We start from the raw sequence: 16,894 nt of genomic DNA, 5'->3' as shown, positions 1-16,894 counted from the left end.
TCTCAGCTGAGAGGGAAGGGATGAAAAGGTCTAGAAATGATGCTGTGGTAAGTGGGATAGTGAGTTAATTACTAACCGCCCTGCCACAGCTAGGGCCCATTTGAGATTATATAACATAAATTTGTAGTAGACCCAGTCAGCATGTTTTCATAATTTCTCTTGTTTTGTTCAACAGCATGTCGGTAGAAATGAAGGTAGAAGATGGTGGGCGGAATGGCTGGTGCTTGTCAAAGTAAGACCTTCAATAGTTTGAGAGGGCAAGGGACCAAAGAGAAGAGGAGGTATAGAGTTGAATTGGCTCCCCAAGGGGTCAAGATGGGAAGAGAGTAGCCAATGCATGGAGAATTACCTGGGAAAGAACTCGATGGTATTCCAACTAACTACAAAAAGTTCATGGTCAATTTAAACATACTTGAGAGTCATTGGATGGACTGAAGTCAGTTTGCACAGAAAGTGTGTTCATATTGGTTGAGTAAATATAGTCACCTCCTGTGGGTCATCAGTAAAATAGAAAGTCAGTTTAGAACCCAGACATTTGAATATCTGGTAGTTGAGAGGAGAGAGAGCCAGTCCCCTAAAAGTGAATTGCTTGAGTGGAAGAGGGGAGAACTCCAGCCTTGGCTTCAGCCTTGGTCTTTACCCTAGGTTTCCTGGCTCCAAGCCTAGCCTACCCACAAGGCCTTGGAGCTGTCATTCAGACCCACCAGGTTCAAACTCAAGTCCAAAGAGAGAAAGAATATCCCATCTTTCTCTGGGAACTATTAGCTGAAGACTTTCCCCTAGCCATATTGATTTCCATGCACACTCCTCAGTGCTCCTAATCCATAACCCTACCATACTACAACTAGGGATAGGAACTAGACCTTGATTTCACTGATATAGGGAACTCTCAGAGGAGGAAATGCCCTCTAACAATGCAGGTCATCTCCTTCTCTGCAACTTAATCTTAGAGATTTACCTAAGACACTGAGAAATAAGTGACTTTGCCCAACATCACACACACAGCCAGGATGGGTCATTAGTAGGACTATTGTTAGGGCTCGAAGGCTTTATTTCACTACATCACACAACCTCTTATAGTCCCTGTGGGTAATAATTCATAGACCTAGGCTCTTAATAGCTATTTTTTTTAAATTCCCATGGACCAGATCGATAACAAAATTAACAACCAGTTTGTTAAGGGTTTTAGCCCTGACCACTTAAACTGGGTTATTAACTGTGGGCAGAAGCCACATAATTGCTGCCATTAGAGATGTGGCAGCCATGGAGATGTGGGTCTGGATGAGTGAGATGGTAGGCTCCCAATTCCCTCACAGCACCCCAGGTCCCCAGGAGGAGCAGGAACTGGCCCTTAGGGGAGGTAGTATGAAATACACCTGAGGCAAAGAGATTGCTACAAAGGCTTAGGGGAGACAAAAGATAGGTGAGCTCTTCCTTTTGATGACCATCTGGTAGATTTCTATTTTAGCTAATTATTTTTGCTTACTGAGTACTAATCTCCCTTCTTTCTATATTACTAAAGGGCAACTGTTTTCAGTATCCTTTAAATTTTGGTGAAAGTTCCAGTCAACCCAACCTAATTTAAGCTCCACCCCTAAGGCCATAGGCTCATGGAACCTAAATTTGGAGTCTGAAAGGACATGAGAGGTCATCTACTCCAACCCCTTCATTTTACCATTGAGGAGATTGAGGTTTCGTTTTACTGTTGAAGAAACTGAGGCTCAGAAGTGTTAAATGACTAAGTTCATGCATGTGGAATGATATCCATGGATTTCGAACTGGAAGGAACTTAGAAATCATCTCCTTTAACCCACCCCCATCCCCATTTTCTAGATAAAGAAACTGATGTCCAGAGGATTCAGAATGACTTACCTACGATCATCCTCCATCTCTAAATCCAACCTCTTTCCACTGTTATCATAATTGAAATGCTAGCTCTGCTATCTACAACCTGTATGACCCTGGGCAAGTTATTTCAAACTCCCCTCAATTCCTGTCCTCATGTGGAAAATGGAGGGGTTCCAAGAAGTGATCTCTAAGTCCCTTTCAGCTGTAAATCCCACAATCCTCTGGACCTTCTTAAGGGAATGTGTGGACTTTCCTTACCTGACTCTTAAGATTGTCTCCCTTGAAAGGAAAGCTAACAGCTCATGGATAAGCTAGATGAAAAGACCAAGGGATTTCTCTGTAGCTCAGGAAAAAGGATCTGACTTGTCTGCTACAGTCCTAGAGGATAAAAGTCAAGTGGAGAGAAAGTCATCATAACCATGGGACTTTTAGCAGTTTAAGAGCTCATAGAAAGATGGCTCCTGTTAATGCATGATTCCAACCACAAACCCTTTGGGCAGCCTAGGACTCTTCTCACTCCAGTACTCCTCACAGCCCCTGCATCCCTACCCAATCCGAGAAACATGAGTTCAAAAAGGGTTCACAAATCCAATAGCCCAATGCCTTTTGTTTGCACATGAGGAACAATGAAGAGGATTTGCCCATGACCAGGCAGCATGGACTGGAATCCTGTAGAAATGGCAACATGGTGTAGTAGAAAAAAAGCACTGAATTTTGAGTCATAGATCAAAGGTTTGGGAGATGGAACCAACCTTAGAGACCATCTAGTGCCTGTTGGATAGGGCACTGGCCTCAAGAGTCGAGAAGACCTGAGTTCAAATTTTGTCCCAGACACTTCCTAGTGGCATGACTCTGAGCAAGGCACCAAACCTCTCGGAGCCTCCGTTTCCTCATTTGTAAAATGGAGAATAGCAGCATTTACCTCAAATGATGATTATGAGGATCTAATGAGATGCTGTACATAAAGAGCTTTGCAAACTCTAAAGCCTTAAAGAAAACTCCATTGTTGTCATTTCCTACTGAGTCATCCCACCTCCTTGTTCCATTCTCTTCCTAGCATCGCTCTCTGATTCTTGACAAGATTTTAAAATAACCAGAAAGTCGTTGCTCTTTCCACAGTACCAGACTGCCTCCTATATTCCCTAGCCCAACCTCCTCCATGTATGGATGAGGAATCTGAGGTTCAAAGGTGAAGTTACTGACCCAAAGTCACAGGGCTACAGAGCTGTTACCTGAGTCCACATTGGTATGAATCCCAGCCCTGCCATTGACTATTTGAGCAACCTTGGGCCTATCACTTAATCTCTGGGCCATGTGTAAATTGAGGAGATTGGATGGTATAGTCTCTGAGGTCCCTTCAGTCTCCAGATCCAAGACCTGATGACCATAGGGGACAGGTACACAGCTCTCATCCCAACACAAGGAAGTCCTCCTAAGCCATGAGAGCTGCTGATGCTCTCCTCTGCTGTCTTCTCCAGGCATCTTCCATCCTTACTGCTCCACTGGTTCCTTCCCACCTCTCTACCAGCATGCCCAGTGCTATTGTATCCTAAAAACAAAACCTTCCTTTGACCTTTCTGTCCTAGCCAGCTTGGTCATGTGAATGAATTTCTTTAAAAAGTTTTCTCCACTTTCTCATTGCACACTCTTTCCTCAACCCCTTTGAATGGGGTTTCTGTGCCCATTCTTTTCAGGAAAAAGAAAGACTGGGCCACATTGTAAAGGGGAAAGAAGGAAGGAAGGAAGGAAGGAAGGAAGGAAGGAAGGAAGGAAGGAAGGAAGGAAGGAAGGAAGGAAGGAAGGAAGGAAGGAAGGAAGGAAACTTCGGATATAGAGTCAGAGGGCTTGATTCAGATTGCAACCCTAGTACCTGAGGGACCTTGAGGAGATGATTTTGGGAGGATCCTTCAAAACCCTCTCAAGATTTCTCAGGTAAGTTCTCTGTACTCTGTGCCTTTGGCAGTCAACCTACAAGCATTTATTAAGGGTCTCCAAATGTGCCCGGCACAAAGAATGAAGGAATTCCTACTTCTAAGGGACTTGGATTCTACCAGGGAAGGCAAGTTATCTGTGACCTCCACCAAATCCTTATAGAAACCCCAGAGCCCAAGTACCTTCACACCTTGGACTTCTCTCATCTGTAAAATTCAACATGATTACCCTGTCCTTTGCACCAAACAGTGCTAGGAGTTTCGTGAGACACAAAGGAAATCACATATGTTAAAAAGCTGTAGTGGGTTCACTAGTGCAGATTGCGACCTTCTCATCCTATTCAATTCTTGTTCTCGACCTTCCTTAAATCCCCAACAGGGGATCTCCTTAAAGCCTTTGTCTTGGTTTCTTTACATTCTGTGGGCGCTAATACAATATACCAGTTGACCATCTGTTATCCTCTGAGTTCATTAGTTGGCCTTCCCCTCCTCCCTTTCTTAGCATGAATTTCCTGAATAACATCCTTCATACCCCCTCTTATCTGCACAAGCGGCACCATCCTTACAACTGCCATACATCTTCCCATTGCCCTTTAGACCCTCCACAATTTTGATCATTCAGGGACTGTGATTTCCATATGCATCACCAGGAGAATACTGATGTTCAAAAGAGGAGGCAGGTGTCAAAGAAAAGTCAGGGATCGTTCAATTATGAAATTATCCAATGAGATAATATGTATAAAGAACTCAGCATAGTCCCTGGCACATAGTAGGTGCTTAATAAATGTTTATTCCCTAATGTATAATGCTCCATTCAATCCAATAAGCATGAATTAAGCACCTATTCTGTATCAGATACTATGCTTCCTCTATATGTCTGCAGCTTCCAAAATCTTTCTTTCTCTCCTGAAGAATGTCTGGAACCTCACATTTCTCTCTCTCAAGAAATTTTCAGACCAACCCTACCCCTCTCTCAGACACTCAGCTTCCTATAGGACTCAGCATTCTCTCCACCAATTAGAAAATATGTATTTTGTATCTGCAACAGCAGCATACAAAACATCCCAGGCTTGGGTGGAAGTCTGGTTATGCTGGAAAATGAGGATGATGTTCATTAGCTTCAGTACTTCCCAGTTCTTTCATTCCATCTGTGTAAATGTATCCTCCATAACACGGAACATGCATAGCCCCTCCACCCCTTACTGGACGGTTGCACTGGTTTCTGTGAGCTGCAATGGAAGGGTATTCTGGTATGGAGTTTCCTTACATTCTAGAAGTTAGGCACAAGGGACTATCTCTAAGCCTCTCCAACTTGGTAGCATCTGCCAAAGCCTTAGAGAAGCCAAGTTCACCTCTGGGCCATGATAAGGCATCAGAAGAGGATCTTAGGGGAACAATGCAAGCAGAGAACATAAAAATATATTCAATAAATATGGGCTGTTATTATAATTAGGAAGAGCATATTTTTGGCCCCAAAGCCCTTTCAGGACCTACCGTGTTCCCAGTTTATGACGCTGCTCCCACTGAGGACAAAACTACTCAGATGTCTGGAGACCCACAGAAATATTTTTTGAACTGTCCTAAAGGCTCAGAGTCTGGCAAGGAGAATATCTTGAGCTGCCAATGGCTAGGGTTTGGGGAGTAGGAACAGCTGGGCTGCCAACTATCCCCCCTGCAGAGACACCTCATTAGGTCACCATGGTGTCAGATCATCGCTGACATTTTAGGAAGAACATTGATAAAATGAGGATTGCAGTGGATAGGATATTGTGGATAGAGTGAACTTGGAGTGAGGAAGGCCTGAATTTTAATCCTGCCCCAGATACTTATTAGCTGTGTCACCCTGGGCAAGTCATTTAACCCCTATTGCCTGAAAAAAAGAGGCAGTAGATCCCCTCTCCCCCTCCTACTTGGCAGTCTTCAAGCCAAGGCTGGCCTGATACTTATCAGTTGTTATCAGAGATTCCTTTGGGAGATGAGTTGAACTAGATGACTTCTGAGTCTCTATAGGGGCAGTAGGAGGTAGTGGAAATCACAGGTGATTTTAAATTAGAAGGCCTAGATTGGCCACTTACTCCTCATTCTAGTCACTTTCATTCTGAACTTCCCCTGACAACAAGAGAGGCAGAAAGAGCTTGGAGTCCACAGAGCCCTAAGTTCCAATCCTGGTTCTGATACTTACTAGTTGTGTGACTGTGAGCAAGTCATTTCCTTTTCCCAAATCTCAGTTTTCTCATCTCTAAAATGGGAGCAATAATCGATCAAATGGGGATTTAGACTACCTGCTTTATCGGGTTATTTTGAGGAAAGCCCTAAAGTGGGAGTGGCTACTGCCATCTGTGTGGCTATAGACAACTTCTCAGTCTTTAGTTTTTTGTGAAGAGGAGAGGGTCAGACTAGATGGTCGGACCACCTAGTTTTAGGAGACAGTGAAAAACGTGTTGACTTTTGAGTCAGAAAAGCCAGGTTCTATCCTGGCTCTTCTACTGACTAGCTCTGTGACCTGAGAGTCCCATGTAACCTTCCTGGGTCTGTTTCCTCAAGGAAAAGGTTGAAGTAGATGACCTTCAATGCTCCTTCCTGTTCTAAATCTACATTGATGCCAACATCACTTGATAAATTGGATGATCCTGAGAGTGTCCCAAGGGACACCATCACTGCTTCTGAAACCTGAGGCCTTCACATCCTCAAGCATCCAAGGACTGTCCCACTGTACCCAGAACATGTGGTTGCCTTAGCAACTGTGAAAAGAAACAAAGAATCTTGCTGAAGCAGCAGAATGGGGTTAGCTGTTGGGGTGAGAGGGAGAGGTAGAAAGTTGGAATGGGAAATTTTAAGGAGAGGTACGGAGGTTCTGTATTGCCTGGATTTTATCCAGAACTGCCAGCCTCACTCCCTCTCTCAGCCTCTCTCCCAGCCCCCTTCCTGAACTTTAAATGCCCCTCCCTTCCTTAATCAGCCAATGTAAAGGCCAGTGATTCAGCCTATGTCTCTGGTTAGCTCAGTGAGATGGAGCTAATGAGGTCAAGGTCTAGGGCCTCTAAAGGCCAGTTAGCTTTGCTCTCATCCACAGCCATGGGCTGATCTCCTGACCTTGGCCATCTGCCTAGCCTGTGCCTTGGGTTTCAGGGAGAAACAATTCTCAGAATATCCTACCTAGGAAAGAGAGTGGAGACCTCAGAGGTCCCCTAGTCCAAACAGGACCTGAATGGAAATGCCCGGTCTGACATCCACCAAAAATGGTCATCCTGCTCCTACTTGAAATCCCTATGGATGGGAAACCCACCCCTTTCCCAGGCCAAGCCACTTGGAGGAAATTCTTATGAAAAGAAAGTTTTCCTTTATATATCTACCTCCCTCCAACTTCTTCCTTTCGGTGCTTGTCTTGCCCTCTAGGGCCAAGCGGTATGAGTCTAATCATCTTCCACATGACAGCCTTTAAAATACAGCTATCAGGTCCTCAACAAAGCTTCATTAAAGCACCTAGGAAAGAAATGGGGATAAGACTGAGCACAGACATTTCTCTCCAGAAACTTAAATAAGAAGAAAGATAAGTACAAAAATGGTACCCAGGAGACAGAAACAGACAGACAGAGACAGAAACAGACAAACAAAAACAGAGACAGACAGAGACAGAAGAGAAATCTGAGGGGGAAAATGACTTGGCCCTTGAGGGAGGAAGGATGTGAGGAGGATAGATTGACAAAGACTTCCTAGAGGGGATGGCACCTGTGTTGAAACAGCTAAAATTCTAATGTGGCTGGAACACAGAATTTATGAAGCAGAGTAGAGCCAGTTGTATACGCAGACAATAGGGATCAACTGAAGATTTTTGAATAGAGGAGCAATACAGTGAGACCTGGACTTCAAGAAGATTGGACAGTTCTGGGGGTGGACTGGAGAGGGGAGAGATTCACACATAAAGGCCTTAACTATGTGCAAAAGGGAACGTAGGTGAGTGATCTTGTGAAGACAGAGCAGATAGCTGACTAAATGTGGAGAGTGAGGAAGAGAGGAGAATCAGGAGCTATTCTGAAATTGCCATCCTTGGTGATGAGAGAATGGTAGCATCCTCAATAGAAACAGGGAAGTGAGAAGGAGAAAAGGAGGTACAGAAATGGAGGTAACAGCACAGAAGAGTCTAAGAATTTGACTGTGAAAAGGAGAAGCAGCCTAAGCATAATTAGTGCCTATAAGAAAAGACAACTTTTTGTCAGAGTAAAAGGGGCAAAAATGGGAAATGACAAAGTGGGGTTTTGAAATGTGAAGGAGTGGAGAAGAGGGAGCTCAGGACAAATGACCTTGATTTCCTCAGTAAAGCAGAAATCAAGGAGCTCTTCGGGAGAGCTGGGAAGTGGAGGATTCCAGAAGAAAGCACACCCATTGTGGAGACGGAGGTAGTGTCCAGGTGAGATCCTGTAGCATGAACTGGAGTGTCTTTAGTCAGCACAGTTGCTTGGCTTAGTGTGAATTTCTGTCATCAGCTATTCTGTCTCCCAGGGGTATTTGCTTTGTAAGCTTGATCTCAGTGCAGAATGGAAGGTTTCCTGCCTTAGTAATGAAATCTGAGGCTTTTATGTGTTTGTTGGTAGATATCTGCAGAAACAAGAAATTTTCCCATTAGACTACGAGCTCCTTGGGAGCAAGGACCTTTTTTTGCCTTTGTTTATATTCTCAGCACTTAGCATAGTACCTGGCACACATTCGGTGCCTAATAAATGTTTGTTCCTTCCCTTACTTCCCAGTTCCTCTAAAACAGGGATTCTTAACCTTTTTCCTTGTCCTGGACCCCTTTGGAAGTATGGTGAAGCTATGGACCCCTTCTCAGAATCATATTTTAAAAGCATAAAGTAAAATGCATAGATTACAAAGGAAAACATTTGGATTGAAATAATTACAAAAATATATTTTAAAAAATAGTTCCCAGACCTCAGGTTTAGAACCCCTGTGAATCTAAGAGGCAGAGTGGTGGCATGACCAGGGGTTTGGCCTTGAGACAGAAGACATAGATGCAAATCCAGCTGTGAACACTTAACAGCTGGGTGTACAATGGGCAAGTCGCTAAGTGCCCCTGTGCCTTGGTTTCCTCAGTGGAATGAGACTAATACTTCTACCTACTCCCATCAGACTGTTGCTCAGAAGGTACTTTGCAAACCTTAGAAAAGGGCATACATGCAGGCTGTTGTTATTTTCAACTGTGGTCTCCAGGACTCAACCTGCTTCTTTCCTTTTCAATGACTTTCTCATATCCGCTGTATGTGCTGCTGGCCCTTCGCTGCCTCTGCCTTTATCTGGGCTCTTCTTCTATAGCTGCCACTAGAATGATCCCTTTGCTCTATTGTCTGAGCTGCTAACCTGCTGCTGTAAATCCCAGGCCTTATCTGCCCAGGAATTTACTGCTTTCCTGGGGACTATGAGCTGCTGAGAGGATGGGAACTAGAAGGGAGCAACCAGAAAGGGTTGAAGGGTCCTGGCTTGGAGAAGGCAGACTCGGTGTAGAGTAGGAGCTTTTTGTGATGAGGGGTAAGGTTATCTCACTTAGGCCAGCATGAGGAGGGGTTGGTCTGTGATCAGGGTCAGACCTGACCAGTGATCAGTCATAAGATTAGGATCTGCATCCTGACCAGGAGCAGTTTGTGGCCAAGATTATGGCTATAGTGAGTGACCAGAGACATGCCAGCAAGGGGATGGAGGAGGGGAGGAAGGCTGGATTATTTAAGGTAAAGGTTCTTAATGACATGCCATAGATCCTTTGCGCCTATGTATGCCCTCTCTGAATATTTTAAATGCACAAAATAAAGCACACAAAGAATTCAAAGATGAATAAAAGTATAGGGTGGTTTTTCTTTCCCCATCAAGTTCATGGGTTCCCTCCCTCTGAAATCTATGGAGTCTCTAGTCCCCAGGTTAAGAAGCTCTGATCTAGGGAGATCAGTAACTTCAGTGATCTGGACCTTTTCTGAAGGTGTGCCCCCAAGGGACTCCCAAGAGGCAGGAGATGGAAAGTATGAATCTTGTCTTTCAGGCAGGAGCCAGTAATGACATGCAGAAAGGATTTGGAGCTGAAAGAGATTTAGAGGTCATCCAGTTCAATGCCCTTATTTTACAAGGGAGGAAACTGAGGAAAAGGAAATGGACTTGCTGAGTATCACATGACAAGTAGGAGGCAGATTTGAACCAAGGCCTTCTGACTCCAAATCTGATGCTCTTTCCATGAAACCACACTGCTTAAGGCTCCATCTGTGCTGGGGACTGGTATCAGAGGGCCTTGTTGGGGCCCTTGGGTCTCCCCTAGGTTCCCTTCAGGCACTCTCCATGCCAGTTTCCCATACAGTACATGCCCTCTCTTGTCTTTATACTTTGCACAGCCCGGTACATCAGGTCCAGAATGCCTTCTCCCCACCCTCATATCTGCCTCTTGGAAATCCTCAGAAGTGCCCACCACCTCCCTCCATGAGATCTTTTCTGACCCTCCCATGACTCTCCCTCCCCTTGATATGACTTTCCATTGATTGTATATACTGTGTACTTACTTATTCCCTCCTGTAGTAGAATGTAAGTCCCTTGAAGTCAGAGACTCTCATTTTTTGCCTTGATACCCCTCCCTCATAGGTAGCACAGTGCGTGACACGTAGTAGGTACTTAATAGATGCTTGTCAGTTGAATTTCTGAAGACATACAAGGGAATAAGAGTCTGCCTGAACCTGAGCTTAGCCTGTGCCTATGGAATAAATCTTCCTTGGTGAAAAGGTAACAGTCCTTTAGAGGAACAAACCCATGACCATGGCCTCATCAGAAGCGCTCACCAACTGGGCCAATCTGGCTTCTCCTGAAGACACATAGGGGATTGAGGTGGCACCATTGCTGGGACTTGTGGACCCTGGCAAGGCAACTGCAAGATAGTACCATCACTTTCCATTTCACAGTGGCATGGAAACCGGGCACACACTCCTCTTCCTCTTTGGGGTGAAAGAGATGATGCATGGAAATCCCTCATGGAATTTCACAGAGCACCAGATTGTACAGGGCTCTGAATACAGAGTGGGAAGAACTCTCAGAGGACCACTAGTCCAATCTCTTGCTTTTAAGGATGAGGAAACTGAGACCCAGAGAAGCTACATGGTCTATTTCTATAGTAGGGACTTGACAAATGCCTATTGTTTGATGACTCAAGAGCTTGGATTGAAATCCAGGCCAGGGATCACTGATAACAGAAGCAAAACCACTCCAGTCCCATTTCTGAAGCTCTCTAAGGTACATGATCCTGTGAGGTGCCAGCCAAGATTGTGGCTGGGACAGATGGAGAGCACAATTTTGAACTCGGGTCTTTTGATTCCAAATCCATGGCTCTCACCACCACACCTCACCGTATGGAAGTTGTTGCTGTGTTTGTCCTTCATTCTCAAAGAGGACCATGACATCACGATGATGACATGACTTGCAGTTGACTTTGATTTGAGTGAGGGAGGGCTGTGCAACCTCATTTTCTTCTCCTGAGCCATCTGGGTCCAGTGGCCTGATATTTATCAGGATGACTGGAGGTGGCCCAGGAAGCAAAGTAAGACTCTGGCCATTGAGTGAGAAACACCCATTCAATGAATAGGCTTCATTAAGTTACTCAAGGGATGGCCCCGTTAATTAAAAAAAAAAAATCAAACTGGGAGGGGAAGACTCTCAGGGTTCCTGGGTAAAAGAGAAACAATTACTATTTAGTTATTACATCCACTCTGTGCTAGGTGGGTGGGGACTTGTCCAGTCTATGAGCTCCAGAGTGAATTAGGTTTAAGGTTTCATCTTTGAGCAAGATATGTAACCAGTAAACCCAGAGGAACAAAGGCAGCTTATGATCATGGAGTTTACCTTTTCCTGGGCAGAACTCCAGAAGAGAGGAGAGGACAGGACAGGACAGGACAGGGCAAGAGAGGAGAAGCTGCTACTCACTCACAGGTTGTGTTTGTCCTTCATTCTCAAAGAGGATCATGACATCAAGATGATGACATGACTTGAAGGTGACTTTGATTTGAGTGAGGAAGGGCTGTGCAAGGTTACCAGCCTCATCTTCTTCTCCTAAGCATCTGGATCCAGTGGCTGGATATTTATCAGGACAACTGGTGATGGCCCAGGATGCAATGGGAGGTCCTGGTCCTTTCAGATCAGATCAGATTCCATACAGATTCATATCTTTATGGAAGTGGAAACAGTCCAAGAACTGGGGCTTATTCCATTCAGCAAAGATCTATCCATCACTGGTCCCTGTCCTAGGATTACAGATACAAAAGTGAGACTGGCCCTGCCTTGAGGGGGCTTACCTGTTAGGGGGAGGGTAGGTCTAGGGAATAACACTGGAGGCCTCAGGGTTCAAACCCTAGCTCTTCAATGTGCTATGACCTTGGACAAATCTCTGGGCCTCAGTTTCTTCATCTGGTAAAAGAGGGGATACACGCGACTAATAATGTCAGGGTTTGAAACCCGGTCTTTCTGAATTTGAGGTCATCTCTTTACCCATTAAGCCACAATGCCTCTCTAAAACTAAGGCCCAGAAAGGTTGTGTGATATTCCCCCAGGCAGATGGCAGCAGAGACAGAATTTGAACTCAGGTCCTCTGACTTCAGAGGCTAATGCTCTTTCTGTTGTACAAAACTGCCTTTAAAAAGTGCTTATGTGTGGATGGTTCTACAGAATGAGGGGACAAATGAATGAAGGGGGCTCACGTGTCCATAGGCTCAGGCCCTTCTCTCTTCCTTCTCTCCACAGATTCCAAAAAACCCCCTGGGCAGCTGGAAGAACAAGGAGGGGTGATTTGGAGAATGACGGGTGGCCTCTTCAGCATCACCAAGGGCGCTGTGGGGGCTACTCTAGGAGGCGTCGCCTGGGTGGGGAGCAAGAGTCTGGCACTCACCAAGACAGCCGTGACCACAGTACCCACAGCTGGCATGGGGCTGGTGAAGGGCAGCGTGTCAGCCGTGAGCAGTGGCGTAGGAGCTGTAGGCTCCGCCGTGGCTGGGAAGGTCCCTTTCACCACCAGGAAGAAGGATAAGGCTGATTAACTTCAGGGTGGCTGAAGGCCATGGCCAGATCCTCAACTGTCCCCAGGACTCCTTTTCATCAGACAGACTGGACCCAGGCCTCATCTGGCTTATCCACTGCTCCCCAGGCCACAGTTAGAAGCAGTTTCCTCTATTTCCCCTCCCCCTCCACCATGTAGGCCTGCTTAGGCCAGGCCTTGGCCACAGCTTTTCATGGTGTCATCCTGCCTGAAGTTCCATTTCTCAAACTCATCAGGGAAGATGATTCCCAGGGCCTCTGAGGGTGGCCTTCAGGGACATATGGAGACCAAGGGGACTGGGGTCCTGACACAGAGCAGGATCAGCTAGAAAAGCAACCCATAGAACCACAGCTAGCCAGAACCCGGGGCTTCTTCTTCTGCCCATTTGGCTTAAACATAACTGTTCTTATCCTCAGACAAGGCCAAAGCTTCCTTCTCCTTCAGCATGGGTAGGATCAAGTTCTCTCCCAATTCTCCCTAGCACTCACTTGTGGATTCTAGACATAGATACCACTCAAGTAGAGACTTCTACAATTCCAGCACTACACAGGGGACCTTGGACATCATCTAAACCTCATTTGGATAGATGGGGAAACTGAGTCCTATTGACCCCACAAGGTGACCTTTAATGGGACCTAGGGATCCAACATGGATGGGCTAGGGTCTGAACTGAGCCCAATACCAGCTGGTCAATGGATGACCACATCTGAAAAACAGCTTGTACAACGTCAGTTCCCTGAGGGTAGGGACTCCCTCATTTTTTCCCTTGTGTCCCACACCCCTCTCATACAGTAGGGACCTGGGAAATGATTTTGGATGGCATTAGTGGCAGAGCCAGGGCCAGAACCCAAGTGTCCTACCTCCCAGGCCGGTGCCCCTCCTGCCATGCCATGGTGACTGTGCTCATCTTTGCCCGCTGCCCTACTTGGAGCCAAGCACATTGCACATGTTGCAGTGACCCCATAGCCTGCATGCCTTCAGATTCCATGGTTTATTTAACCACAGAGACAGGGGGTTCTCTCTTACCTTGAGGCCTGGAATGGGACATTCTCTCCTCTGAATACAAAGGGGCAACGCCCAAGACATGGTCCCTGGGTTCCCAGAAATGATCATTCTTTAGATGGTGGAATGAGAGGGCATAGGTGGGGAGAGGAAGGCTGATCCTTTCTGCCAGGTAAAGGCCAGTCACTTTGAAGGTGAGTCCCTAGTCACTAGGGGGTCAATAGAAATGAGCCCCTTATGGCTATCTTGTCTCACCTTGGACCAATGAACAAGGCAAGTTTGGGCAATCCCATAAGGGGTTCAAGCATTTGTCTGGTGAAGATGGGGAAGAGGAAAGAGGATCAGTTGAGTTTGACACCACCCTAATTTCCCCCCCGTGACATCACACAGGAATATCACCTCTCAGGGTCATCCCCGTGACCTGGGCAACATGAGATTCTCCCAGCCTCCTGCCCAGAGATGGTCCCACCAACCAAGTCACATAGAATCCCAAAGCTGGAAGAACCTCAAATGTCAACCAGTTCTACCCATGTCTTAACCAAAACCCCTTCCCAAATTAATCCTGTCTCTCCATCTTTTCACACATGAAGCTCTAATGCAAGAGTTCAAGCATGCAGGAGAAGAGTGGCCCACCTATGGTGGGACCCAGCTCAGGTGAGAAACCTTCTCTGGGGCTGGCCAACGGCCTTCTTCTTGTCCCTTCAGGTTCTCCAGGACACTCAGAGGAACAGATCAAAGTCCTGACCCCAAGGGGATCTGCTCTCCCCCTCAGCCCAGAAAAGGGGGCAGTGATGGGGATTCTGGGAAATATCCCATGGCCTTGTGTTGGGATAGGGTGGGAAGCATCCATGTAATTTTAAAAACAATAAAGTTTGAAGCTGAGGATCTCTGGGTTTGTGCTCTATGTTATTCAAAGATGGTGGCCCCAACAAAGGACAGATAACCGGGAAGTGAAGTCCTTTCTCAATGAGCCCTAGTATCAAGGATGAGGCAATGGCTTGAAAAGCAACTATGCTGAGAACACTGGCTACAGAATGAGGGCAATGATTGTCCTGGGGTGCTCTGCTGTGACCTGACCCCATTTAGAGCATTGTGTTCAGGCCCAAGTCCAACTTTTGAGGAAGGGCAGCCAAGATGATGGAGGGCCCTGAGATGAAGCCCATGGCATATGAAGATCACTTGAAAGAATTGAAGATGTTTAGTCTGTAGAAGGGAAGTGAGGGGTGGGAGCAGTAAGAGCAGGGAGAGGACACATTATTACTGTGTTGGCATATTTGAGGAGTTGTTATATAGAAAAGGGGGCAGTGAGATGGTGCAATAGATAGAATACTATGCCAGGAACAAGGAAGGCTCATCTTCCTGAGACACTTACTAGCTGTGAGACCCTGGGCAAGTCACTTCACCCTGTTTGCCTCAGTTTCCTCATCTGTAAAATGATCTGGAAAAGGAAATGACAAACCCACTCCAGGGTCTTTGCCAAGAAAGAGTCGGATGTGACTGAAAATGACTCAATAACTGTATGGGAAAGTATTTAGACTTGTTCTGCTTGGCCCCAAAGGAAAAAGCAGGAACAATTTGGGGAAACTTGGGAGCTTTCATGAGCTCAATGTGAACTCAATGCAAGGAAAAAAATTGCTAACAATGACAGCATAGTTATATCGTGGTGGAATGGGCTCCGCCCTGCTCCTTGAAGGTCTTCATGCAAAAGCCAGATGAGCTCTTATTGGAAGCCTTTCTGGGGCACAAGCAGAACCTCATTATACACAAGTACAATATGTAATGTTCTTTATTTTAGATATTATACCATTGTGTTTGTTTGTTTACATCCTCTCTGATCCCTACTGAGATTCTGTGACCTACCAAGGACTGAAATCTACTGGCATAGCTTTGGGGAACCTCAGTTTCTCTCAAAGGAAAAATCCACATAGCCAGGAATCAGGAAGGACTCAAAGACAGATCTTATGACTCCAAGATCAGCACCCTTCCTAGCATGGAGTCTTCCTTGTGGCCAGGACAAGGTGGCACATTTAATGGAAGTCGCCAGCCAGGATCGAGACCACACAATTCTCAGGAGATGATGGAGATTCTTTACTAGTGAACAGGTGCCTGGGGATTATGGAGAGGCTGGATATCTGAACCCCTGCCTAGGAAAAATGTGTTGTGAGGCTTCAAGACAGAGATGGTCACTCTGATTCACTTCCTTCCTGTGGGTTTTCTGGTGTCATGAAAGGTGATTTACAGAGCCTGAATCCTCTGGCAACTTGAGAAATCTGGCCTTCCTGTTTTCCACCTTGCAAAGAAGAGAACGAGACCCCAACCTCTTACCAGCCTGCCCTCCTCTGTGATCCAGGCAATGCGACAATGAGAGCTCCTTAAGAGCAGAGACAGTTTCATTCCTATCACTGGACCTGGAACATAGTTGGTTCTTAATAAATGCTTCTTGATTTACTGACTTAAACGTAGATAAAATGGAAAATGCCGAATTTGGAATCAGATTAGCATCCAATCTCAGCTCAGCTTCATTCTGGTTGGGTGTGCTTGGACAAGGTATTACCTATCCCTCGTCCTCAGTTTCCTCTTTGGTAAAATGAGTATGATATACTGAATTATCTCTAAGATATTCTATCCGGTTTTAAGTCATATGACCATGTAATGATTTGCCCCGATTTTGTTAAGCAAGGCAGAGTAGAAAAGCCCAGGGATCAAGACTTGCGCCTTCCTTTTCCAGATCCACAGCTGTACCATTTTACCATTCCTCAGTTTTCACCTCTGTAAATGGATGGATATGCTTCCAGGAGGAACATGGTAAGCTTCTCCTTTCTTTTGTGTCTCTTGACGAGGTATGAGATCCTTAAGCAAAGTAAAAAGTCCTCAGTGTCCCCCCCAGATGAGACTTCTGCTCTGGTTCTAAGTCAAGTTTATGGCTAATTCACACACCTGAGCTATGTACACCCTTGGGACCCAAGTCTCCTTGGACATCAGTGCAATACAGTGGAAAGAATACTAGCTTTAGAGCCAATGGATCTGATTTCAAATCCTACCTCCGATATTTACCATTACGTGGCCT

The 16,894-nt window shown here is 45.7% G+C and overlaps 1 protein-coding gene across 8 annotated transcripts in view; it reads left to right on the top strand.

The window, feature by feature from the left end:
* Nucleotides 1-14,712, top strand: part of LOC140509884 (transmembrane protein 263-like) — a 357,693-nt gene extending 342,981 nt beyond the window's left edge. For 5 of the 8 annotated variants that reach the window (XM_072617926.1, XM_072617923.1, XM_072617924.1 and 2 more), the window contains one exon: nucleotides 12,534-14,712. In XM_072617926.1, coding sequence (XP_072474027.1) covers nucleotides 12,534-12,826 — 293 coding nt within the window. In that variant the 3' untranslated portion in view covers nucleotides 12,827-14,712. Of the gene's footprint in view, nucleotides 1-175; nucleotides 233-12,533 lie in introns of all 8 variants that reach the window. The other 3 variants (XM_072617931.1, XM_072617930.1, XM_072617929.1) reach the window with 1 other exon arrangement.
* Nucleotides 14,713-16,894: the final 2,182 nt, after the last annotated feature.

This window comes from Notamacropus eugenii, chromosome 6 (assembly GCF_028372415.1).
Source record: "Notamacropus eugenii isolate mMacEug1 chromosome 6, mMacEug1.pri_v2, whole genome shotgun sequence".
Classification (NCBI taxonomy): domain Eukaryota; kingdom Metazoa; phylum Chordata; class Mammalia; order Diprotodontia; family Macropodidae; genus Notamacropus; species Notamacropus eugenii.
The sequence above is the reverse complement of the archived record's forward strand: the minus strand, read 5'-3'. Positions and strand labels throughout refer to the sequence as shown.